This window comes from Glycine soja, chromosome 5 (genome assembly GCF_004193775.1).
Source record: "Glycine soja cultivar W05 chromosome 5, ASM419377v2, whole genome shotgun sequence".
Taxonomy (NCBI): domain Eukaryota; kingdom Viridiplantae; phylum Streptophyta; class Magnoliopsida; order Fabales; family Fabaceae; genus Glycine; species Glycine soja.
The window spans coordinates 38,824,344-38,850,734 of record NC_041006.1 but is presented as its reverse complement, the minus strand read 5'-3'; the positions used below and the strand labels follow the sequence as shown (position 1 = coordinate 38,850,734).

General features: G+C 30.9%; 3 protein-coding genes and 1 pseudogene across 4 annotated transcripts; 2 read left to right on the top strand and 2 right to left on the bottom strand.

Annotated features, from left to right (window-relative positions):
• Positions 1-4,847: 4,847 nt before the first annotated feature.
• LOC114413142 (heavy metal-associated isoprenylated plant protein 23-like) lies at positions 4,848-6,262 on the top strand. Of its 2 annotated transcripts, XM_028377358.1 has the most exons (3): positions 4,848-4,953; positions 5,384-5,548; positions 5,647-6,262. In XM_028377358.1, exons 2-3 carry the CDS (start codon positions 5,386-5,388, stop codon positions 5,943-5,945), a joined length of 462 nt encoding a protein of 153 aa, XP_028233159.1. In that variant the 5' UTR covers positions 4,848-4,953; positions 5,384-5,385; the 3' UTR covers positions 5,946-6,262. The 2 variants fall into 2 exon arrangements, with proteins under 2 accessions (XP_028233159.1, XP_028233160.1); XM_028377359.1 differs by lacking the exon at positions 4,848-4,953 and having other exon boundaries at positions 5,229-5,548.
• Positions 6,263-8,499: 2,237 nt separating this feature from the next.
• LOC114411378 lies at positions 8,500-10,210 on the bottom strand (annotated as a pseudogene).
• On the top strand, positions 10,020-11,971 carry LOC114413141 (fasciclin-like arabinogalactan protein 21). The gene is made up of 2 exons (XM_028377356.1): positions 10,020-10,767; positions 10,934-11,971. Exons 1-2 carry the CDS (start codon positions 10,267-10,269, stop codon positions 11,765-11,767), a joined length of 1,335 nt encoding a protein of 444 aa, XP_028233157.1. The 5' UTR covers positions 10,020-10,266; the 3' UTR covers positions 11,768-11,971.
• An 8,151-nt stretch (positions 11,972-20,122) lies between these two features.
• Positions 20,123-23,116, bottom strand: LOC114413140 (L-ascorbate oxidase-like). Its single transcript, XM_028377355.1, has 5 exons — positions 22,718-23,116; positions 22,532-22,624; positions 22,136-22,342; positions 21,847-22,029; positions 20,123-21,308 (listed from the first exon to the last, which is right to left on the bottom strand). The coding sequence occupies exons 1-5, from the start codon at positions 23,009-23,011 to the stop codon at positions 20,352-20,354; spliced, it is 1,734 nt and encodes a 577-aa protein (XP_028233156.1). The 5' UTR covers positions 23,012-23,116; the 3' UTR covers positions 20,123-20,351.
• Positions 23,117-26,391: the final 3,275 nt, after the last annotated feature.

Sequence of the window (26,391 nt, the reverse complement as noted above, 5' to 3'; positions counted from 1 at the left end):
TGTTTAACTATGGTGTTGATTTGCTAATTTCAGATTTTTTTTATCATTCGGGTACCATTTTTTTCCTGCTTTTTTCATATGAAGTGTTTTTGAAATTATTTTTCAGAAGGCATAAATTTTATAGGTATTATCACTTCTAACTCATAAATATTTATTATGAGTTATTATTATTTTTAATTAAATTCATAAAATTATTTAACACTTTAATGTAATTCTTTTATTTACAGCTTCAAAGTTGTTATGTTTTTTTTTTAAAAATTTAACAACTTCAAAGTCATAAGTTTTTTATTTTTTATTTTTTTTATGGTCCGATTATGAAGTTGTAGTATTTTTTTTTACTGTTTTAGGATTTTTTTATTTACTTGTATTTTTTGTTTTGTTTTTTAATTTTTTTAAAAAACAGTAATTAAATTTTATTTATTTAATTATTAAATAAATATTTTTAATTTTACTTGTTATTAGTTTTATTTAATATCTTGTATATATTTTTTATATGGTTTTATTTAGCATGTTATATATTTTTTAATATTGATTTATTTAAAATATTTTATATACTTTTTAATATTGTTTTATTTAATATATTTAAAATTTATATAATTTTTTTAATAATGCTAATGAATTTTATTTGTTTTGTAAATGAAATAAAAAAAATAAAATAATGATATTTAATATTTTTTTGAATATTTGTTTTATTTTAAATACTTAAATTTTAGAAAAGTAAAATTTTAAAATAAATATTAAAATATTTTGATACTAATATTAAATTATAATTTATGAAATAATATTATTTATTTTGTATAAAAGAATTTACTATTAACAACATCTAATAATTTAGTGATAAAATTAGTTGTTAAATTATAAACAACAAAATAAATTAATATAAAATGAATAATACAATTTAAATAAAACAAAGTAAAAATTATATTAATCGTCTACTTGTTTATTTGTATGTACATTTATTGTGATTACGTCAAATATACAAAATATTAAAATATATAAAATTATCTAAATTTTAAATATACAAAATGTTTTAGATAAAAAATTATATAAAATATTTAAAAAAATATATAACATATTAAATAAAATCATATAAAAAAATATATACAAGATATTAAATAAAACGAATAACAAGTAAAATTAAAAATATTTATTTAATAATTAAATAAAAAAATTTAATTACAATTTTTTAAAAAATTGAAAACAAAACATAAAATATGCAAGTAAATAAAAAATTCTAAAACACTAAAAAAATACTATGACTTAGAAGTCATAAAATTAAAAAAAAAAACTTAACAATTTTGAAATCATAAATAAAAAAATCATTAAAATCAAAAATAATTTTACGACTTCAATTAAAAAAAAAATTAATAAGTCAGATGTTATTATTTCTAACTCAAAAATTGTAACATCTATTACGACGGGTTACTTTTTAAAAATAATTTTAAAAACACCCATATAAAAAAGGGGAAAAAAAATTATACCACCAAAGTCTTAATCCTCTCATACTAGGAGCCATTTAATTTGGAGAAAGAATAATAAGGATGACGCATGATCCTACTTACCTACATGTTATGCTCCAATTGATTTGTTTAAAACAAAACTAGAGTTAACACTCACCGTTAATTCGATTGCATTTCATTAGTATTAACTCTAACCTCCAAATAGGTGACATTGATGGCTTTGTCCATATGTAGTATCTATCTTTTAGGTGGAGGCAACAATTTAATTAGTGCATACACTTTCGAAGAAATGGTTATTTTAGGGATATTGATCCATCAAATAATAGACTAGGTGACCAGTCATATACTAGAGTCTATCACTGTAATAATATATGCATGGGAGTGTATGATTGAGTGGAAAGGTATGTTCATGGGGTTGGTAAAAAGAATGGGGCTTTGTTAAATCACATCCATTCAAATGGATATCTACGCATAGAGGCCATAATAGCTGTAAGAGGACAAAACCAAACAGAGAAAACGACATGCTTACATTTATTATGTCCTATTTATGCATTTGTATCATGTTTCTTGTGTGTTCGAAAGTTTTAAGAGACAGGCATCAGGACTTGCTATGAGTCCAGCGACATGAATAAATAAATGAAAGGGCAACAGTATTAGATAGTTCTATATATGAAAACCAATTATTGAAACTAGAAAAGAAAATAAAAAGGTTTTATGCTATTTTTTATTTAAAAAACTTAAATTTAGGATAAATTACATTTTACCCCTTTAATTTATTAGTTCTATTGAATTTCTCCCCCTAATTTAAATAATTAATTATATTTTTATACAATAACTATAATAAGATTAGAATGAATAAAACTTATGACTTTGTGCAAATTACCCACTCCTCACCAAGGAGATTTAGTTTAGTTAAATAAAATGTATAAATTATTATAAATCTTATAAAATTTGTCTTCAATTGCTATTGTGATTTTTTCCCAGCCCTCCTTCGTAGACCGAATTTATTAGGTTAAATAATTAAGTATTTTAAAGGTTTCCCAATTAATTAATTGAATAATTTAACCAAACTCCATGAGAGCCTTTTTCATTTTTGATAACAATGATCAAATATCAATATATACGAAAGGGATGCAGTTTTATCAGACCACAAATCCTTTCCTTTTCTCCAATTAAACCTTATGAACCAAAAAAAAATTAAAGATACTTTTTTTTTTGGCTGAGAAGGGGGATCAATGAAGCTTCCAAAACAGTAGACTTGCTCAGATTCTGGGATTAAAATAATTTAAATTCTCATTTTTGAATTCATAATTGTGCAACAACCCTTTGCAACAGCTGTGCTGTGTGAATGTTCCCAACCAAACGCGTTCGTGGCTGCTGTCATTTGACCAACAATTTGTTACATAAACATATTTGTAACGTAATGAATCATTTGAAATTAATAACTAAACTCTTGCCCTCATTGCTAATTATACTAAATTGTAACAGAGCAGCTCTGTAGTGGTATTCAATTTATGAAGATGAAGTCAGTGTGCGCTGAAAGCAAGAATAATACATCAAATGGAATTCATCAAGAGCCTAAGTTATACTACAGGGTATCAAATATAATGTGTATTTGGATGTCAACTTCATTGGCTTCCACCTAGTGTGATGGAGATCATAAAAGAACAATTAATACATGTACAATCCTCCAATTACAAATGGTAAGTACTTTTATGATAATTATATTATAGGTGATTTCTGATTAATTTACCGTATGATATATACTACATTTGTTTTTAATTAATTATTATAAATGCTATTTTATTTATAAAATGTAAAGAAGTTGAGTTTATTTTTCTTCTAGGCTTTTAAGGGCGCGGCCATGGAAGGCTCCAGCTTTACTTTTTTCACAGAATATTTTCTTTTAAAAAGGGCACTGTGGATTGATTTGAGCCTCGTACACAATCTGTGTTCCTTCATATTTTTTTTTTTTTTTGTGAGATCGAGAATTGTTTTCATTTAATTCACTATTGCTCTGTAATTTAAATTCAAGAACTTTAGTAATACATTTATCACAAGCTACCATTTTTATTATATTAAAAAATCTCAAAGAATAATAAAACAAAAGCATAAGCAGGAAAAAAATCCTTTAGTCTTAAGCATTTTTAATGGGAATTCTTAAACTCAAGAATTTTTTTTCATCAAATCTATTACTATACATACTTTCAAAATCTCCGGCAGATTAGGTTTCTTTTGGAGAAGTGTCTTCCTTTCAAATTTTTAATGTTTATCTCCTATCCATTGCAATACCCACAAAAATGGTTCAAAAATAAAAAATGGGATTTATCACTTGAACTAAAAAAAATAATTACATCTTATATGAAATAATGAAACCAACAAAAAGTAATCAAAGACTTTAAAATTGATTTTATCACTAAAGATAAAAGAAAAAATCATAAAAGAATATTAAAAAACATGCTATCTAGCCTGAAACTCGATTCCATGAACATTAATATACTCTTCAAATTGAAAATTATATCTCCTCTCCGCTTTATGGTCACGGGAGGGAAAATGAGTTTTGATGTGAACAGCGTAAGAATTATTTTTCTCTCTCAATAATTTCCATGTTGTTCCAAACTCAGCGAAATGTAACGATAATCTAGTTTTCTTTGCCTTTTTTTTTTCTTTATCATTTGTCTCATAGCAAATAAAGTATTAGTGAGAGTGTGAGACATGAAAGAAAATAATTTTAACTTTGATTAAATGATTAAAATGAACTCTGATACGCTTCTTATGTATAACAAAAAAGATATCAACTACATACGGTGATATTTTTAGTTTATATTGTTATAAATGATGCATCTCAAGTTTTTGCATGTAATACAGTTTAATTTTAATTTAAACTTACACGTACCTAACCAGCCATTTATTAATAATTGAGTGTTTCTTTCATCAATGTTTCTTTATCTACTTTCATGACCCCTTTAAAAATACTAGTTCTCCGATAAGAATTTTCTTTTTAATTTAATGTTAAAAATTAAGAGAATTTTTTTTAATCACCATTCCATGCAGAATGTTTTTAGTTTTGGTAATAATTAATCTCCATAAAAATTTGAATAATTATCTTTACTGGATCTCTGATTTCAACTATTTTTTTTTTCATTTACAATATTCAAACTCCACCCTTTACTTGAAAAATCCGAGAAACTGAGTTCAATTGAGAACCCATTTTATGAAGTAGAATTAATAAATATGAGCCAGCAATGTTTTGTTTTGCGGTTATCCTAAGACAAACTCTCCAAGGCAAAATCTGGGGGTACGAGAAAGTGTTTTGTTTTCTGGTGTTGTGGGGGCCACGACCTTTGCTCTGTTTGAATCTGATTAAACGTCTCTATAAGTAGGCTGTATGTAGGTCTGTGACTCCCTGTAACTAAAAGATCTCAAACGTAGTATACGAGTTCTTCACAGCACAGAGCCGAGCAGCGTTATTATTTTTTATTATTATTACAAGGTAAGGAACGAATCCAGTTTTTTTAAAGAAAGAAAGTTCCTTGCAACTACTACTTCTTTTTTCGTTTCAGAGCTGGCTTCCTTCTGTTTTTCAACATTAATTTATCCGTTTTTATACATTCAAATAAGTGTAATTATATTCCATTAATAATTAAAGTCATGTACAAACTGTTTTACATGGAGACGAAAGAGGAAAGAAAAGGGTCTCGGATAAGATAATTAAAGTGACAGAGAGATAGAGATAGAAAATAATAATGTTGTAAAAAACATTGTACGAATTTGTAGTGGTCTCTCTAGAAAATGATCAACCTTTGTGCTGCTATATATATATGCTCCCTTGCTTCACTCTCATCGAAGTTCTTTTGTGGCACACTTAAGAGGTTTAGTTCACTAATCAATCTTGTTCCAATATTCATATTCATAACATACAGAAATGGGAGTTGGAGGTACATTGGAGTACTTGTCTGATCTAATGGGCAGTGGCCACCACCACCACAAGAAGAAGAAGAAGCAGTTCCAAACCGTGGAGCTAAAGGTGAGAATGGATTGTGATGGTTGTGAGCTTAAGGTCAAAAACGCTCTCTCTTCACTAAGTGGTGAGTTACATAAATTGTTATCATGATCTATTATCTATTTATTTATCAGTGTTATTCAACATGAAGATAATGAAATGAATGGTGATTAATAATTGCAGGGGTGAAATCTGTGGAGATAAACCGAAAACAGCAGAAAGTTACAGTAACTGGGTATGTTGAACCAAACAAGGTGCTGAAGAAGGCCAAATCAACAGGGAAGAAGGCTGAGATTTGGCCCTATGTGCCTTACAACTTGGTGGTTCATCCATATGCAGTTCCTTCTTATGACAAGAAGGCTCCTCCTGGTTATGTGAGGAGAGTGGAGGCCCCTGCTCACACTGGAACCATCACAAGATATGAAGACCCTTACATCACCATGTTCAGTGATGACAACCCAAATGCATGCTCTATCATGTAGACAAAAAAAAAATAATATATGCTTTTTCCCATGGCACTGTAAATTTATAAATTTTAATGCATGCTCTATCATGTAGACCTTATATGCTTCTTTCTGGTCTATTTTCAAGTTGTTGTTGCTTTCCTAGAGTGTTGTCTTCTTTTTTGGTTTTTACATAAAAAGATGAGAAGAGACGTTGCTGTGATTATTGTTTTTCTATTTTTTTGCTTTAGTGTTCCAGATTGTACACTGTAATTGCCTCCTTGTAGGTTTGCAGTAGGTAGTTTCGGTGGGCCTTGACCTTGACCTTGAGATATGATATTGTTTCTTTGTTGTTATTTATGGCCTTCTTTTCTTTCTCCCGTAAATGAAACCAGTTTGGGAGTAAAAGTAAAACATCAAAACAAGCATATCATGTGAATTAAGCCGGTAAGGGTGAAATAATGGTGAATGAAAACAATGTCTGATTGTAATTTATTTTTCGGTTTGCGTGCTTAGAGTTAAATAGAAAAGTAGCAAATACGTATTATTCGTGGAGGTAGAGGGTGAAAAAAAAAACAAAGAAAGGACCAAGAATATAACTGTTAAAATACTCAAAATTGGTCAAAGTTACAGGCATTGATCATTTCCCTCTAAACTGTAGTATACACTAACATTGGTATTGCATTTTGCCTACCCCGGAGCATTTGCATTGGCATTGGGGCTATTGTTGATCGAAAAAGCATACATAGTTTAAACTCAATTCCAAATACGCTTAATTTCCAGAAGAAGCTGGAGCAAACAGGTTCAAGGAACGCGTATCCTTTTCCTCTCAATTAACGTGAGGCAGGAATCGGCTTTACTTTTTCTGCTTTGCCTTTTTCTGTTTCCCTCACCCTTTACCAGATCCTCACAAAGTGTAAAGGCACATGCAACCTCGGGATAGTATAGACTATACAGGATTCAACAGAATTATGCAGATGATTATTCTCATTTGTATTATCACCACCCCCAACGTCATCATTTGTAAGAAGATATTCAATGGTGCAAAATACGGATACGGATATACACAATTATTAAGGTTGAAACAATTCATATATGCTTTCCAATCTCAAAACCAGTCAATCATACCAACTGGTGAGCACAAGAAGATTGGGGTGGTGTAACATTTATTTGGCATTTCCAAATTGGAGAGACATAAATTTTAGATTTAAAAATTTGCGCTACTTGTACAAAATATAAAGGTCTAATTACGATCAAAATGTATTCACAATGAACTATTATTGTTCAGAAAGAAGAAGAAATTTCAGTTTGGTCATGCTTATGACCCAGTGAAACACTAAGATCAAGCCAGTCACTGAGTTAGCTAGTGTGTGCCAGGGCTAATTAGCCTAACCAGACACAGAAGCACAAGTTGCATTTGAGAAAATTACAAATTAGGATATCTTTATGAACATATTTCTAATTTTAGATGAATTACCTCCAAAGGGATGATTAATCAAGTCAGCATAGAAAACGTCTTTGAACACTTTTAAGTTTTAACTGTTGACCTTTCGAGATTATGATTCTCCCTTTGCATTTTACTGGTCTAAACATACAGAGCCATGCCTATTTCAGACAGGAAGGTGAAAAGGGTAAAGCATATCATGTAATAGAGATGGCATTTATCATATGAAGAATTAATAAATTTTTATCATTCAGAGAGCAGTATTGAAAATTACATTTACAATAAAGATACACAAACTGCTCGCATGTCATGTGAAGAAATGCACATGAATTATCTAATATATATCACCAGGAAGGATTGCTCATTACTCTCAGAAGGGATAATTCAGGTCAATCATGTACAACTCCACTAACCAGGAACAGTAACTTGAGGTAGCTGTAATCAGGAAGAAGATTCTGCCAAACAAGTTGATCCACATTCTTTAGCAAAATGTCCATTTCATTGCTCTATAAACTATAAGAAATTAGAATTATACCTATTTTAGATAATTCATGCCAGAGATAAAAAGAAAACATACAGGAAGTGTCACCATTATCATTTTCCCCTTATACTATAGGAAGATATATCAAATTTATAAATATACTGGTCTACTTCTACCTGCCATTAAACATATATATAATCTTAAATATCACCCGGTCATTAAACAACATGTTGTAAATTTCACAAATCTTGTGTCTCAAATAAGAGTTGAAATATTAAGCAGCCTATGTTTTAACTATGATCTCTTGTGTCATCAAATTTTAATGTTGCTTATTAGATATAATTATGCATTTAATATACATTTCTCTCTTCCAATCCCTATAATCTAATACCAACAGATTAAACTACTAAAGCCCGTGATCAATGTTTTATCAAGCAGAGAAGCAGTTGCTACATACCCCTACAAATGCATAAAAGCTTCGTGGTTACAGGGCCAAAATTTGAAGTTGTTGCTTACTATTTTATTAATAAGGAAAGAAAACCCAAAATTTTAGGTGCAAAGCATGCAGAAAGTAATCCGAACACAACAATACGAGTGATTGACTACCATTTCAACCATCTATTTTAAGAACATAAATATTCTAAAGAAATCTGGAAACTCACCCCATCCATCTATGGTTCATATGTATATATGTATCTGATCAGTTTTGACTGACTTCACTTTGATCTGTTCCCCGAATAAACCTCAATAAAATTAATATCATACAGAAGAGTGGCATTGCCGGGTATATTGCAGTCACCTATTGAATCAGTGGCAAACAATGTCAAAGTCTAACAAATTTAATGACTTAAGGCATCTTCTGATAACATTCACAATACACTTATCTAAAACTCAATGAACTAGAAAATGCATATCCCCAGTGATAAAATTAACCAATGAATAATGATTTCTCCCTTCTCTATGGTGTCTATTCTACTACTTTATAGGTGTTGCTGATTGTTGAAAGAGTCTTTCCATGTTTAAGACTAAATTAGATAATATAGCAAATTTCCAAAATGCGATGAAACATAACCCGAGAAGCACACTGCAGGTTCAGGGCCATATGCTAAGTGCAGAGGAATCTGCAGTTTGCATTTCCCACCTGGGTAAAAAAGGTAAATTAGCAAGTGACACGTGTCATGATTAAAGAATCTTAAAATGCTCCAATTAAAATGATACTTATTCGCATTGGAGGTACCCCTTCACCCCCTAAAATCCCTTGATCCAGTCCCTTGATTACCTGGACTCAATACACTCTCATAAGTTACAACATAGCAAAACTATGTTACAAAATACTTTAGGATAAAAAAAATTTGTATACCTTGCCCACACCAATGCGCATGGTGAGAGGTCTAGACGTTTATAGCTGCTATCAAATACTATCCCATCAGCGAATCTCGCAGTATAGTGAACCTGTAGTGTATATATTTATGAGTAATATACAAACTATTATTTATATTTAAACACTTCATCAACACCTCTTATTTTTTCATCATAAATTCTATTGTATTTATATTATTTTTTTCTCTTTTTTTCTTCTCTCTCAAGGTCTAAAAAGCACGTTAGGTGTTTATCAAACATTTTACTATATTTATATACCATTTATTCATTCATAAGTAACTAACTAAGTAACATGTTTGTTTGCATGCTGACAGTGAGTGAGTGAGTAACTAACATTGATAAGCTCAGCAAGTGGAGCTTCGTCACCGAAGTGAGTAACTAACCGAGGCCAGACTTACATAGTTGTACTCACAGAAAGGCTCTCCCACTGTTGCGTAGTATTCGATTCTCGTGGCGTCCGCATCCAATGCAGTTAAACCCATCACACAAGCCGTCACAACCCCAATACCGATTCCAACCAATGGATTCTTATTATCATTGTGAGCTGCACAATGCACATGAAGGAATGCATACACAGAAAGAGGAGGATGGAGGAGAGTGAGAGTGCCATTTCCCTTTCAGTTTCACGTTATCTATATCTCTATTCAACTCTTCGTATGGCTCACTCATGATATCAAACCCAGGCATGGGTCTACCTTGACCCAACAATTAACGGTTTGTTTTTTCTTTTATTAAAAGAAATAAACTAAAAAAGTATCTTTATTTTTTGGGCTACAAAACTTAGTTAGGCCGAAGCACTGATACAAATAATTATTAATTCATACAAAAAAAAAATCAAGAAAGTTCTGACCTCTAACGACCACGTAACTAACAAGCACGCTTCCCCAATATTCCCGTAACGAACTTCTCAAAACCGCTCCGTTCTCTCCCTCTCCCTCACTCTCACTCTCACTCGCGCGCTTACATATAAATACCACTGCACCTCCTCACTCGCTTCATTTCCCGCTATATTCACTCTGAAATCGAATCATCACTTCTTCCATTTTCTCTCCACCATGGAAAACTCATCTTTCTCTCGACGATTCGCGCTCCTCTGCGCCGTCTCCTTCGCCGCCATACTCTGCAGCCCCAAGGTCACCGCCACCATCGAAGGATTCGAAGCTCCCTTCGCTCCCTCAACTCCTCCACCGCCTCCGCCCGATATCCACGATCACTCGTTCTTCTCCCACACCGCTATCCTTCCTCCGATCTTGTCTCACCTCGGCTTCCACGAGCTCGCGACGGCCGCGCCGTCTCTCTCCGACGCCGCTACCACTGGTTCCGTTGCCTGGACCGGTCCTTCCACTATCTTCGCTCCCTCCGACGCCTCTCTCCGCACATGCTTCTCGTGCTCCGTTCCAAACCTCCTCCGCGAACACATCGTTCCCGGCCTCTTCACCATCGATTATCTCCGGAAACTCGCTTTCGGCACTAAGATCGAGACCTTGAGTCCAGGCCGTTGCATCACCGTAACCTCCGATACGCTTCATCGGAACACGAACAACACCGCCGCGAAGGTATTCCTCCTATGTTAACTTAATTATAGACCTTTCGGTTATTTAGTGTCTAGTTAGCATCAGTGTCATTTTCTCTCGAGTTTAGTTTTTCAGTTATATTTGTATGAACAACACCGTCGTGAAGGTAATTTTCAGTAGTTTGATATTTCGTTCCTCTTTGGCGAAGGTCTTCGTCGGAGGAGTGGAGATCACGCAACCGGATCTGTTCAACAACGGCATGGTCGTAGTTCACGGCCTTCAAGGTTACGTCTCTCCGTTATCTCCGTTCTCTTGCGACGTGGAGAGGATGAACTCGCTCTCGTTTCCGTTCCATCCAGATCACCGATCCGGTCACGCTCAGCACCATCTCCACCACTCCAACAGCGCCACGGTGCAGCCTGCTGCTATGATGCGCCTGATGCTCCGAGATGCGATGCTGAGGCTCCGCAACAACGGCTTCGGCATCCTCGCCCTCGCGATGAAGGTGAAGTACGCGGAGCTCGTGACGCTCAACAACATGACCGTGTTCGCCGTCGACGACCTCTCCATCTTCTCCGGTTCGCACGCGTACATCGGCAACGTCAGATTCCACATCGTGCCGAACCATTACCTCTCCATCGCAGATCTCGAGAAGCTTCCGGTCGGAACTGCTCTGCCGACGCTGGAGAGAGGCCAGTCGCTGCTCATCACTACCTCCGGCAGAGGAGAGACCTTGGCGCCGATGAGGATTAACTACGTTAGGGTTAAGGTCGCGGATGTGATTCGCAACGTGAAGATCGTGGTGCATAGTGTGTATTTGCCGTTTCCACATATTAATCCTGTGGCTGCGGCTTATGACAGTATCTTAGGCGGTGGTGAAGGAGCGTCGGAAGGAGCGGGGAATATTGCAGATTCTGCAGATCAGACGACGCAAGGGACGTGTTCTGTCGTTGACGGGCGTGGAAGTTGCGTCTTGCCTACGATGCCTGATCAGGTTCAGGTCAAGCCAATGGTGGAGATCGAAGACCACCATGGCCTGTGAATAATGCCATATATTCATCCACGATTATCTTTTCTGAAGTGAAACTTTGTCACATTTGTAGTTAGTTCACTCTGTTCTCTTTAGTTTGTCAGTGTATGGTGTGAAATGCAGTGTTGTTTAGTTTGAGCGCATGTTTTGTATTCAGCATAGTCAATACTGTTGACTGTTGTTCTTCAATAGAAAAATGTTGACTTAAACTTCACACATTTTGGCTTGTATCCAGATCATCTTTGTTTCTTTTGCTCTCAAGTCTGATTGTCATCGCAGTGTGCTTATTGACCTGAAAGGTTCTCTTCTAATTTGACCATGACATTAATTTGTCCCGAAAGTCGTTTGGATAAATGAATCTTTTAAATGTATTTTATTTTTTGTTGTTTAAATCTTAACGTGAAATGACTTATTTAATTCTTTATTTTTATTTTTTTAGTTTAGTCTTTTATTTTTTGAAAAATTCATTTTAATCCTTTATTTTAAAATAGTTCTTCCATCAACCTATAACTAACATCATTAATCAGATAAACATATTGATCACCAAAAAATATAATTAACCTTTTATTTTTACACGAATGCCAACATTCGCACCATGGAAGGCGTGACCCCTTTGGACATCCTGAGAACCCTAACCTAGAGCTTCCTCTTGGACAATCCCACCCACATTGAGGAGAAGAGGGGGAAGAGTATAACTAAGAAACACATATTGTGGCCACTAAAAAGCCGCCAATATTTTTAAATCATTATCAATGTTGGTTTACAATAGATGGAATAACTAATTTGAACCAATCTAAAAAGATAAAGGATTAATATGAATTTTTGAAAAGATAAAAGATGAAAATGAAGCAATAAAAAATTGTGGTTTTTCAATACTTTTTAATAATAAAAAAATACTATTTTAGAGAGTGTTATTCGCACTCTCCTTTCATTATTTCCATTTTGGTTGAAATAGAGAGACATGGTAAAAGGATACTGTTTTTTAATTTAGATAGTAAAAAAGTCGTCACTTTTAATTTTGTAATTTTGTAGTATAATTTAATTCTTTCAAAAAACAAAAAATAGTATAATTTTAATATACATTCTCAATTTTTTACCGTAGAATGGCGAACGGATAAAGGATTCACTTACGAAAGTATAGGCCTTTCCTCCCACGTAGAGACTTTTTTTTCGGTCATCAGGTAGAATTTTTTTTTTCTCATGGTCCTCATCAGGTTGATATTGGTTGGGTCAACACCAGATTAAATTAGGGCAACTCCTTGGGGCACCCAGATTTTTGCTGGGACACCCAGCAGTTTTTAAAATGCCAAATGGGTTATTTTCGTTACAAATAGGAAGTTTGGTTTTTCATTTCTGCAGCGCCTTTTTTTTCCACAAAATCTCACACCCTTAGTGTAAGTTGTTTTCGTTAGCTTCTTTTAGTCTCCTTTTCCGAGCGTTTTTTGTATTCAGTGGTGTACGTACGTTGTTCAGGAGGATATGGTACAGTTGAGTGATTATTTGTCGTCAAAGAAAAAGAAAAAGAGGTATGTAAAAAAAATTTAGAAACATACAAATTGTCAATCCACATGACTTATACGATCATCAATTCACATGGTCATAAAGATTTACGTTTCTATTTTTTAAAATTTTTAAATCCGCAGGGTCATACAGTGATTAATAATTAAATTTTAAATCTTAAATTTTGGTTTTAATATTTTTTATAACTACCAAATTTAATATATTTTTAAATTTGATTTCAATCACTATCTTAAACTAATAATCTTAACATATTTTAAATTTTAAATTTTGGTTTCAATATTTTCTATAACTACCAAATTTAATATATTTTTAAATTTTATTTCAATCATTATCTTAAACTAACAATCTTATCATATTTTAAATTTTAGTTTCAATATTTTTTAACTATCAAATTAAATGTTTAAATTTGATTTCAATTAGTATCTTAAACTAACAATCTTATCATATTTTAAATTTTAAATTTTGATTTCAATATTTTTTATAACTACCAAATTAAATATATTTTTAAATTTGATTCTAATCATTATCTTAAACTAACAATCTTATAATATTTTAAATTTTGATTTCATAATTTTTTATAACTAACAGATTTATTGTACAATTAAAAATTATATTTCAATATTTTTATCACAAATTTTAATTATTTAAAATTTTCATTTAAATATTTTTTGTAACTAACAAATTTAAATTATTTTTAATTATGATTTCAATATTTTTCATAAGTAACAAATTCAACATCTTTTAAATATTTTTTTATTTTTTAAAAAATTTAAACAAGTATAATATAACAATATTGAAAATTAATTGTTTCACCAATCTAATCTTAATTTTAGCAATATAATCTAATCTAATCTTAGTATTAACTAATATATTTTTTTATAAATAAAATCAATACTTAACATATAAATCATAAAAATTATAAAATTTCACTAACATTACAAAACAATATTACACTACGAAACAATTTAAATAATATTTAACAAATATATATTTACAATGTAAACAAAAAATTTTAAAAAAAATAAATTTAGAAGAAAACAAAATTATTCAACAAAAAAAAAAAAAAACTCACACGGATGAGTAATCCGTATGACAAGGTCATACAGATTGTCAATTCATATGACATTGCGATACAAATTACTGATCCGTATGGTTCATACAGATTGTCAATCTGTATGGAAATTCGTGTGAACCATACAGGTTGATGATCGTATGGAGATTTTTCAGAAAAATATCATTTTTGTTTGCGACATTGCTTCAAGCAACAACATCAAACCAATATCAACAACATTATCCAGCACTCACGAAGGAAGAAGAAGCACCAACGGAGTGAAACGACGCAAGGAAGAGGAAGAAGAAGAATCACAACGACAAGAAGAAGAAAAGAAGAAGAACCACAATCGCGCGGGAAGTGGAAGAAGAAAAAGAATTGCAACGGGAAAGAAGAAGAATCGCAGCCATGACGTGTGTGAAGGAGAACGAAGAAGAAGAATGAATGAAGGAGACCACTATAAGGAGGAAGAAGCATGACACAAAGGAAGAAGAAGCATTGCGACAGAATCGTATGAACGCGCACTATAACCCTATTTATATTAATAGGGTGAAGGACATTTTAACCCTTTCACCTAGGGTCCTGGGTGCCCAAAGTAACACCCTTAAATATGATTTTGATCGTCACCTTAAAAGTTGAAGGGAACTGTTAGGCGCACCCAGCAGTTTTGTTGGTACACCCAGTATAACAGGAAAATGTCATTTTTACCCTTTTGTAAATCCAATAGGTATGAGGCTTACGGATTAGCAAATCATATTGGGCCTACGAATTGTCAATCCGTATGAGATCCATAGGATTTTTTTTTTTCAAAAATATAATTTTTAAATTAATTTAAAATTAATGATCCAAACAGGAATCAAACCTATGACTTTCATAGTTATTAACACAACACTATAATCAACTGAGTTAATAGACCAATTATGTTATAAAATAATTAATGTCGCTATATATAATACTAAAATTTCTAATGTATATTTAATGCACATGTAAATTTACATAATAAATTTTGCAATAATTAATTTTTATCTAATAATTAATTTGTTTACATATATAAATTGTAAAAAAAAATCATAGGTTTAATAAAAATTTACATATGTAAAAAAAATACCAAATTTATTTAATTATGAATTGCTATAATAAACATCTAAACACATCATTCAATTAAATATCATATTTGTTTAACTTCTAATCATTGTAATAAACATCCAAATCATACACTTAAGTCTCACTCTTCATGTAGTTGCTTCGTGCACTTTAAATTTTGTTTCATGCATTCTTTTGACTTAGGTGCACCTAGCAATTTTACTCGTACACCCAATATAATAAGAAAATGTCGGTTTTACTCTTTCATAAGTTCAATACGAATTGATAATCTGTAGGTCCAATACAAATTGCCAATCCATAAATTTCATACCGATTTAAAGTACACGAATGAAGAGTGAGACCTAAGTGTATGATTGGATTAAAATTATGAGACCTCAAAAGTTTTTTATTTTTATTTTCTTCTCAAATCATGTATTAGAATGCATATTTTTTTAATGGAATTTGTAAAAGTATTTTTGTGACATTGAACTAAATATAATAAAAGTTTATAATGCTTAGTTGAAGGCCTTAGTTTACTCTAAAATGCTTAGTTTATAAATGTTATCTTATAACGACCTTATAGAGACTAAAAACGTACTATTTAACTCTTTAAAAATTATATACTTATAAAATATTTTTTTTAATTTGAGATATAAATAAAAATGTAGTTTTTTTAATGTGAAGTCATGCACCTTAAACAATGCCTTTGAAAAATGTAATTTCGTAGAAGATAGTTTGTATAGAATATGTGTTATAAAAAAATGATAATAATACATATTGAAAATGATGTATAGAAGTTGAGCTCAAATGGAATCAAAGAAATAAGAAAGGGATAGACTGTGTAGGCATATTCATATATGTAAGTTGATACAGAAAGTGGAGGGAGACCAAGAAACAAGAAAAAAAAAATTAGGAGTGATTTAGTTTGAGAAAAAAAAATATTTTTTATTTTAAATTATAAAAATATTTTTTTTAATTGTGAAAATGCTGACTTATTTTTTAATTTTAATTTTAGTTTTGAATAATAAAAAATAAGGAAAACAACTTATTTATTATTTTCAAACTAAGTTTGTGATAGAAAATTCATAGATTGAAATTTTGATGTTTTTCTTACAGCGTGTTGAGCAACATCTCCCCGTCGCTTGCCTCGTAGTTTCCTTTGCGATTCAGTAATCAGTATATGGTTTTGACCCAGCTAGCCTGTGCGGATCTAGAAAAGCACAAGTTGTAAATTATCATGAATTGATGTCCGAGATTTATATTAATGTATGTTTTTAGAGCCTGTAGTTGTAAAAGGAATTGTAGAGAGTGTAGTTTTCCGCACTGAATAAATGTTTTTCTAGCTTTTGTTTAGTTCTATAGAAAAAAGTGGGAATATATGAAAGGGTTCACATGAAAGCAATAGGTAAGAAAATAAGAATTTTACTCTCATCACATGAAAATGAAAGAAAGTGGAAACTTAGTGGGTTACATAGATTTTCTATAGAATTGGTTTTTAAAGATTAAATGTACTGGTGTAATATTTAGTTATTGGTCAAACCTGACCGACCTACGGGATCCAATATCCAATTTTAATAGCGAAATGAAAGAAAGTATTAAGCAGAGGTGTGAAACGGGATACAATATTTGATGTTCCAAATGAAACAAAAATACAATATTTTTATTTAAAAAATATTTAAGCCCATGAAACATCTTTGTAAAATCCAAAAAAAAAAAACAAGAGAAAAACATATTTTTAAAAAACATATTTATATTAATATCTGTAAGGAACAATAGTGGAGCATTAATAATCTCATGCTTCATTTATCTAAATAGATAAAGGAGTCAAATTCTTTCCAATAACATTCCTTTCTTTCTTTATTTTTTGATTCAACTTTAAGCTCTCTCTTTCTCTTCTATTTTCTCTCATTTCTTCTTTAGGTTTTTCCTGCTGAGAGGGCCGGAGAGGATAAAGTTGAGAGGACCATAGTTCAAAATTTTAGATAACGCGCTTAGTAGTTTAAATGTTTTATGTTTTAAAAAAACAAGAGTTAAAATATATTTGCCTAAAATTAAGATATTTTTTAAAAACAGATTCAAAACTAAAAATAATAATTCAATATTTTCAGTTTTTTCTAAAAAAGTAAAAATGTGATAACCCCTTAAAATATCTTTTACTTGATATATATTTTTTAAATCTTAAGAATAAAAATTATTTTCAGAAAATAAAAATGAAAAATAGACACTCAAACCAAGGTTAAACTAATATTTCACTATCTTTTAAGCACTTATTTTAAGAGTAATTTTGATTAGATTGGCCAATAACAAACCAAACTCATAAACATTTTGCAAACAATTCTAAGCCTATTTAGAAGAATATAAGGAAATAATAGAAACCTAATATTTCATTTATTTTTACTTAACTTTGATAACCATCAACTTCTGATTTAATTAACAACCTTGATTAATTAGTCATCGATTGATATGGCAAAAGAAGAATATAATAATATATCAGAAACCCCTTCAAACTTTCTTTCTTCTCTCTCTCTCAATTATGCGACATATTCCTAAATTTAAAAACAAAAACCTTCACTTACTCCAGCGTTTCATCGATGCAACTTAGCTTGTAAAGATAGCCACATTAATCATTCAATTAAATTCTTAAAACACACTTCATTTATTTTGTTTATATGCTTAAGATCTTCAGTATTATTAAAAATAGAGCATGTCGCCCTTCAACGTTTTCGAAAGAAAAAAAAACATAAAGAGTACGTCGCCCTCAAGGAAATTACAATGCATGCGAAAAAAAGAGCACGTCGCCTTCAAGGAAATAACAATGCATGCGACTTGTATATAAACTATATAGAAAAAATTATAAATTTGGCCTCCTATTTGTGTGAAAATTTGATTTTAGTTTCCTTCTAATTTAATTTACAAATTTAATTTTTTAGTTTTTTTAATTTCGTTATTTCATTTTTCAGTCTCAAAATTAAACTTAATTACTTACTTTAATTAGGTATATGAAATTAGCATCCAATAAAAACACCATAGGTAACATTTAATGTTAACAATCAATTTCAGAATTAAGAATCGAAAGAATAAGACGAAATTACAAACATAAATTAAATTATAAAAAAAAAATCGAATTACAGAATCAAATTTACAGTTTTGTCAACTATATATTAAAATTTCCCTTTCGAGCTGAACGCGCTTTCAGCATTCCACATAATGACAAGACAATTAGCCTAATGATTAACTCAACACGTATTAATTACTCTTCGAAAAAAAAAACTCAACACGTATTATAAAAGTGAATGTGTATACGAATACAAAGTATAGTTTAATGTGCGTACATATAATGATGTTAATAATTTCTTAGAGTGAAGCTGTAATTTTTTTTAATGATTTTAACTTATAACTAATTCTTAAGAAGAATATTTTGCACAAATGGACTTGGTCTTGAGATAGGTTGTCAATCAATGAAATGCGTATGTTTAAGCAAATTCACGTCAAAAAGTATGAAATGATGCAGGGACGAATATTTTATGCTTAAAAAATGACGTGTTCCAGACCGGAACTTGGAATAAACCACGATGATAAAATCCAACAAAAACGTACCAATAAAAACAATCCAACAGAGATGAAAAAAAAAACAAATAACTGTAGAATATATTTATCCCGAAAATAAACCTTAGGGCAAGGTAGAAAGCTAGGTTTCATAAAATAGGTTAAAGCATGTTTATTTTATATATTTGACTCAAAATTTTGGTCGAGTGGATCATTTAATTTAAAACCTAAACTGGAGTCGAATAAAAGTTCGTTATAAGACCATATTAATTTAATTTATAAATATAAAATATCAATCATAGGAATATATATATATATATATACAAATTAAAATATATTTGTGCTATGCATTAAATTTACCCAACTAAAGTCAAGAAGCCTAGTTAAACAAATGTGAAAATTAAATGGTAATATTTATATTTATTGAAAAATCTCATCAGATTTTTAACTAATAGCTAGGCTAGTTGACTATTAGTTCGGTGAGTCTCTGATGAGTTGATCAGAGAAGCGTGCTTTGTGACCAAACACTGCGTAAAGCTTTCTAGTTTCTAGAGTCTGGACCGCTGAAGATCAAATTTACGCGAAAGTTATGATAACTATAAATATTTACCCAACTTAGAAGATAAGCTCAAATGCATTTGGCTTCTCAGTCAAAGGAATACCAAAGGGATGGAAGTTGGTACTAGATGCCAGGTGGCAGACCGTCAAGGAATCGTTTTAGTCTTCTCATACACATTTGACAAAACATTCATTTTTTTTAAAAAAAATTTCACACCTTAATTTATTACCTGTAGCTTTTGGTTCAACTTTTTTGGTAAATTTAATTTCTTCGACTTATAGAGATGATTTAGGTAAATTTTGACTTTTTTTATCATTTAAAACTACAAGATTTTTTTGCTTGAATCGAATAAGATTATCTTAAAAGATAAAAGTTTCTTTTTTGAGTATTAACACAATCCTTTTTTAATATAAACAATAAGAATATAATTATAATTAACATACTTAAAAATATACCGGACACATGATTATTTTGTCGATTGTACTAGATTTTGTTCAACGTTTAATAACATATTCACTAGTTGATTTTTTTTTATATATAAAATAAATAGTGAGTATTTCATTCTTTAAGATTATAAACACAAATTAGTGCATCAACTTGAAAAAAATCTAATAATTTCTCAACTGCTATAATCAAGGAATTACTGACACAATTACAATTTACAACCTAATGAAAGCACAATTTGTATAATACTTGCACATTTTTCGTTAAAAAAATACATGTCACGATAGTTCTTTTGGACACATTGCAAAAAGAATTGAATTAAACTGAGTACAAACCAATTTGCGAAGAAATTGAAAGAAAGAAAGAAAGAAAAAAGAATAAAGAATGTTTAATTATGGCCTATGAAAACCTCTTGTTTGACCACAACCCATGATAGATGAAGGCAACTTCCCAACCCTCTCTATCCCTTCTTCAAAAACCACTCCCATCCCCATATAGAAGTGAGACTCTATATGGCAATGAAAAGCCCACACTCCAGGATTATCCGTCCTAAACCTCAATGCGGTCCAACCAAAGGGGTGCACCGGAACCGTGTTCTTCATAATGGGGTTCTCCAAATTATACTTTTTGGTGTCATTGTTCACGTCAAACTTTCCCTTCCCATACCCAAGAACCCAAAAATCGTGCCCATGAAGGTGCCACGGGTGTGTCTCGCTATTGTTTTTGTTCATAGTGTTGGCGTTTTGAAGTATAATATCCACCGTTGTGTTGAACTTGAGCCTATAAATGCCACTGCTAGAAGTTGCATTCGCGTTACTAGCCACACTGAAAATGTCATAGTTTGCAAAGTCATAGCCATCAGGGGGTGGAGTGGGGTCAAACGCACCGGTTATGTTCTCTTTGAGGGAAATGAGGTAAGGGGTGTGAGGGAGTGTGAAAGAGACATTGTTCACAGACCAATGCCGGTATTCGCTTATGTTGTTCTGCGTGTTGAGGAGTACTATGACTCTGTCCGAGGTTGTCGGGGGTTTGAGTATGTACCCTTGGCGTGCCTTGATGGAGAGGCTTTGTGCCAGCCTTGGCTCAACGTCGTCCCAAGCAGGAGGAGAAGGTGGAACCGTTGGAGGAGAACGTTTAGGGTGGTTGGGGTAGTAGTTGAACATGCCCAACCCGGGTGGGGTGGTTCTGTTTCTGCTTACCACGTTTGAGGTGATCCAATAGTTCCTTGATGGGTCTTGATCGGTTTTCACTAGAACCGAGTAGGTCTCACCTGAGTATATGAAGAGGTTTTTGACCTCAAATGGCTCTACATAGTGACCATCTGCTTCAACCACTGTCATGTTATGGCCCTGCATTAGAACATTTCATAAGTTATTAGAAGGGGGAAAGAATAAAGTAATAAGCACAAGAATAACATTCTTTTAACACATACACTATTTTTGATAAACTTGGACCGTTGGACATAAGAATATGTGTTGTGATATTTCAACACCCTTAAATATCAAACATCCCATCAATACACTTAATTTTTTTTTATCTCTCTCTTCTTACACTTAATTTTTTTTTTATCTCTCTCTTCTTATGATATCACATAATCTATTATATGGATATTGCTCTCCCTTCTCTCTCTAGTTCTCTGAAGGTGTTAATTGGTTTTGTGTATGCAAAGACTTTTTTCCTAACAATATACAGAAGAAGAAAATAAGATAAAATTAAATTTGTCATAACTTAAAATCAACTCATATAACTCACTCTTTGAAGAAGTTACATGACAGAACTTAAAAGTTGAAGTGTAAGTTGACCTTTAAGTTATAGAAACTTTTTCATTAAGTTTCTTTTACCTTAAGGGTTTACAAAGAAGTTTATCTAAAGAGAACATTTGATTACCTCAATTTCGAAGCTAAGTGCTGATAAAGCAGTCAAGCTAGCAATTCTGAGTCGGTATGTTTTTCCCGGGATCACAGTTTGTACAAAGGGAGAGCATTGAGGGTTTGATGTGTCACAAACATCAGTGCTTACGCTTGGGGATTTAGAGCAGTTGAATCTTCCTTTTCCATGAATCAGAAGTGACTGAGGAACCAAATATACACAAAATATAAAGCCAAAAGTTAGATAATTGAAAAAAGAAAAGAAGAGAAAAAAGGAGGGTAGATTTTGAATTGAACCATTAATTTACCTGAGGTTCTCCCACCCATTGAAAGGGAATTGAAGACAATCCAGCAGCTTGTTCATAAGTGCTCTTGTGGTACCAATCGTTGAGGATAATGCTACGGTCAAGGTCATAAGCAAAGGGTTCAGGGTCACGGGGTGCCACGCGAATCATCCCATATAGCCCCGCTTCTCTTTGCATTCCATAGTGTGCGTGGTAAAGATATGTACCAGGCTGTCACATAAAAGGTGAAAGTAAATTAGATACTATAAATTGTTTTGATGATGAGATGAATGGATTACAAATATAGCTTGTTCTGTTTTCTTGCAATTTTTAGAATTTAGATTAGAAGACCAAACAAAAAATAAGGAATTAACACAATTACTCATGTGGGTTAATGTCAGTTAGGTTTTTACAACTTACCCTGTCTACAACAAACTGATAAATAAATGTGTCTCCAGGCAATATGGGACACTGAGTTACCCCTTCTGTTCCATCAAACCAAGGAGTTCCAATCTGGCCACATACAAGTGATTAATCAATAAGCACAAAAGAAAAAGGTGTATATTATTTAATATTCATATTTTGGGGCAGAAAATTAAAACCAACCTGTCTTATCCCGTGCCAGTGGATGGAAAGGTTTTCTGTCACTAAACTATTGTTAACTTGAACTACAATGGTATCACCCTCCTGTGCCTGGATGGTGGGTCCTGGAGTTTTGCCATTGATTGTAATAACCAGCTTCTTAAAGCAATCAGGGGACCTAAACTCATACTTTACCTCCCATTTGTGATGTCTAATTCTGGCCTCAGCTTTGTGAAAATTCCCCAAAATGAGGAAGAAACACAGAATCAATAGTGTTGGCAATTGCAGAGCCCTTATGCTTAACCGAAGCTCAACCATGCCTAGCTAGTCAAAGTATATATGTTTGAGACTGAGAGAGGCTAATGGAGTTATAGTTTAGAGATATTAATCAACTTTGGTGTTTGATGTGTGTACATTTGTGGAGCCAGGATTGCCTTTATATAATGGATGAGCACTGTGGAAATTAGAATTATATTATATATATTTTATTGTTGGCTCCGCCTTTTCAAACTAAGTTGTTCATAGAAATCTATCAAGAGTGAAATTTTGACTTTTTCACACGGTGTTGACCATGAGCTAGCTCCCCCTTTGCCTTGCCTCAAAGTTTCTTCGTGATTCATTATATGGTTTTGTTTTGACTATCTCTATGTAGATTGGAAAAGTACAAGTTGAAAATTATTCTGTTTTGATTTCTATCGATGATATTGATGAACTTTCCTATATAAAAAAAAACGTTGATATTGATTTTTTCATTGACATTTTTATAATACTTTTCTTTTATTTTCTTAATTACATCACATATTTTATCTCTTTTTTTATTGTAGAAATTATTAAAGTTTAAATAAATATAACGTTACTTTATCAGTCTTATGCTTATAGCTATTTACCAAACTTTTCAAGTTTGACAGCCGAGATTCTTCCAATTGAAGAAACAAACGATCTTTATTCTTAGGACAACTTTAATCATGTAAAATAAAAATAAAAATACTAAATATTTAGCTCTTTAAACTCATATATATGTGTGTGAATATTTTATTTTCTCGACTGTATGAGTTTTTTTAGGCTGTGGTATAGTTTTATTTAAATACACACATACCTAATGATATTTATTTACAAATAAAATAAAAGCAACTCTTTTTTTAACACATTTAGACCATTTTTAATGGAATTTTAAAGATGAGTTCTTATGCTAAAAAATTCCTTTTTGTTAGATTTATCAATAAATATGTTTTCAAGTTCTTTAACATAGAGATTGAGCTTCAATGAAAGAATTTTCAAAAATTATCCTTTTTAATCAAAAATAATTTTTTAATATCTCTTTCTCTAATTAATTCATAAAATATATTTAAGTAAGGTTTATTGTGAGACCCACAAAAAATATCTAAAAAATCTAAAGTGAAATTTACTATTAAAGTAAAAAAAATTATTATATGTTATACTACATCATGTAACCCATTAAAAATAATACAAAAATTCAAAAAAAAAAAAATCTACCACTCTTACAAGTCTAACCATGTAACATGGGTGTAGCCTTATAACTTGTATTTTATTAGTTCTTGGTGTAAATAAAAAATAAGAATCTGATTTTAATAATAGCCAGCCCTCTATTTCTGACTTAACGACCTTACTTAGCTATCAATATATATACCAAAAGATGAAATTGTAAGCATCTAATTCGAATTTCTTTCAAACTCTCTCTCTCTCTCTCTGTCTTGCTTATATCTTTCTCTCTTCTTTAAATAATGATGTAGTGCGTAATTAAAAAAGCAAGAAGTTTCGGTTACTCTGTTTCGTTGACGCAACTTGTAAAGTGTTTTTTATTATTACTTGTAAATTATGTATACTCCATAAATCATTAAATTAAATTCTTTTTAAAAAAAAAAACACACAAGCACGGTACTTATCTTCAATAGTATTGTTAAAATAGAGTACGACGCCCTCAAGGAAATCGCAAGCTCGCAATATATGTGACTTCACTTGCATATAAACTATGAAAAAATCTCCTTTCGGAATGAACACCGGAACACGCTTTCCACATAATTATATTATATATAATATATGCAAGGAAATAATTGAAGGTACATATAAAAAATTTATCTTTCTCGAAGTCAAGTAGTATTTTTTTTTTGTTGTAATTTTTCATAATTTAACTTGTAACTTGTTGTGATGTTCACCACAAACCATAAGAGGTTTGAGATTCAAAGATGAGCAGGGAGAATTAGAGAAGAAGGTTTCTTGTATTGATTCGTGTATATGCTAAAATGAGCATAATTGGTTACATTCAATTAGTGTTTCCTTATTTATTGTTGTGAGTAGGACCCTGTTACCTCGTGTCAAACTCTTATATGTGTCTGTTGGGCCCTGAGGTCCCTTACCCTAAAGCTGAGTTATAGTATTGGTCTAATCTTTGCAATAGTTTCATGCCTTAGGCCTATTTTATTTTCATTAATTACCTGTCTAGAATGATTTTTTGTCATTTAGCTGGGATTTATTTCAAAACAGTTATGTTTGAGTCGATATTATTTTGAAGAAGTAATATCAATTTTATAAGTAAAATGAAGATTTACCTTGAAACATAACTGATTCTTAACGATATCAAAATTCTTTAACATAAATTGACTTAATCTGAGTCTGGAAAATCTCAATCAAGGAACCCAGTGTGAAAAGAGGAACTTCAGATCAGAAAATGAAAGTGTTGTCAATAATTAATGTCTACAAAGTAGATAATAAAAATTAAATTTATTACGTAAAACTTTTATTATAAAAGTATTGTTATTGTATTTTGTAAAACAAAGATTCTGTTATTTAATAACTACACAGTAGAGTTGACATCATTATCTGTGGAAAAAATAATTTAAATTTATTGGCATTAATATATTTAAATTAAAATATAATTCTTTTTTTATCATATCTATAATCTGATATACAAAAATTTATTAAATAATGTGTAGTTATGTTTGAAAAAATAATAATTAAAAATAAAAGTTATATTTAAATTAATTATAAATATATTATGTTATTCAATATATTCTTGATCAAATAAATTAATTTATTTATTTTTTAGTTTTATTTCTTAGGTCAATTTTTATAATAAATAGTTGCACTCAAGAAAGTATCAATTATCATCTTATATCAATTTTATTTCTTTAGTTTTATTTCTTAAATAAGGTATACACAATTACAATTATACTATATAAATATCTATGCTAATTATTATTGTTATTAATATTGATTTTCTCTTTTTTATATTTATTTATTATCATTGTCAAGAATCAAGGACGAAAATGGAGATGATGTTAGAGAATAAGAATAATGAATAACATGCATGCTCCATTACCATATTTATCTTAATAATCATTTATATATATTTTTAAAAATAACTGTATATAAACATATGATTAAATACTTTTTTTTATTTTTTGGGTTTAACTTTGCTTTCTAAATCTAATAAAATATTTTGATTTGTTCTCATGTTGTTATTAAATCATTTATCATACTACATTATCAAATTGATGCTTTAAATTAGTCTTATAATTGTTCTTCAATGTATTTATCATGAATGTATTTCAATATGTGAGCAATCTTAAATTTTTACTCTATAGTTTAATCTTTTATAAAAAAATGTACTAACAACATATCCAACTATAATAACTTCAATAAAATTAAATATGTATTTCATTGTTTATGAAATTTTAAAA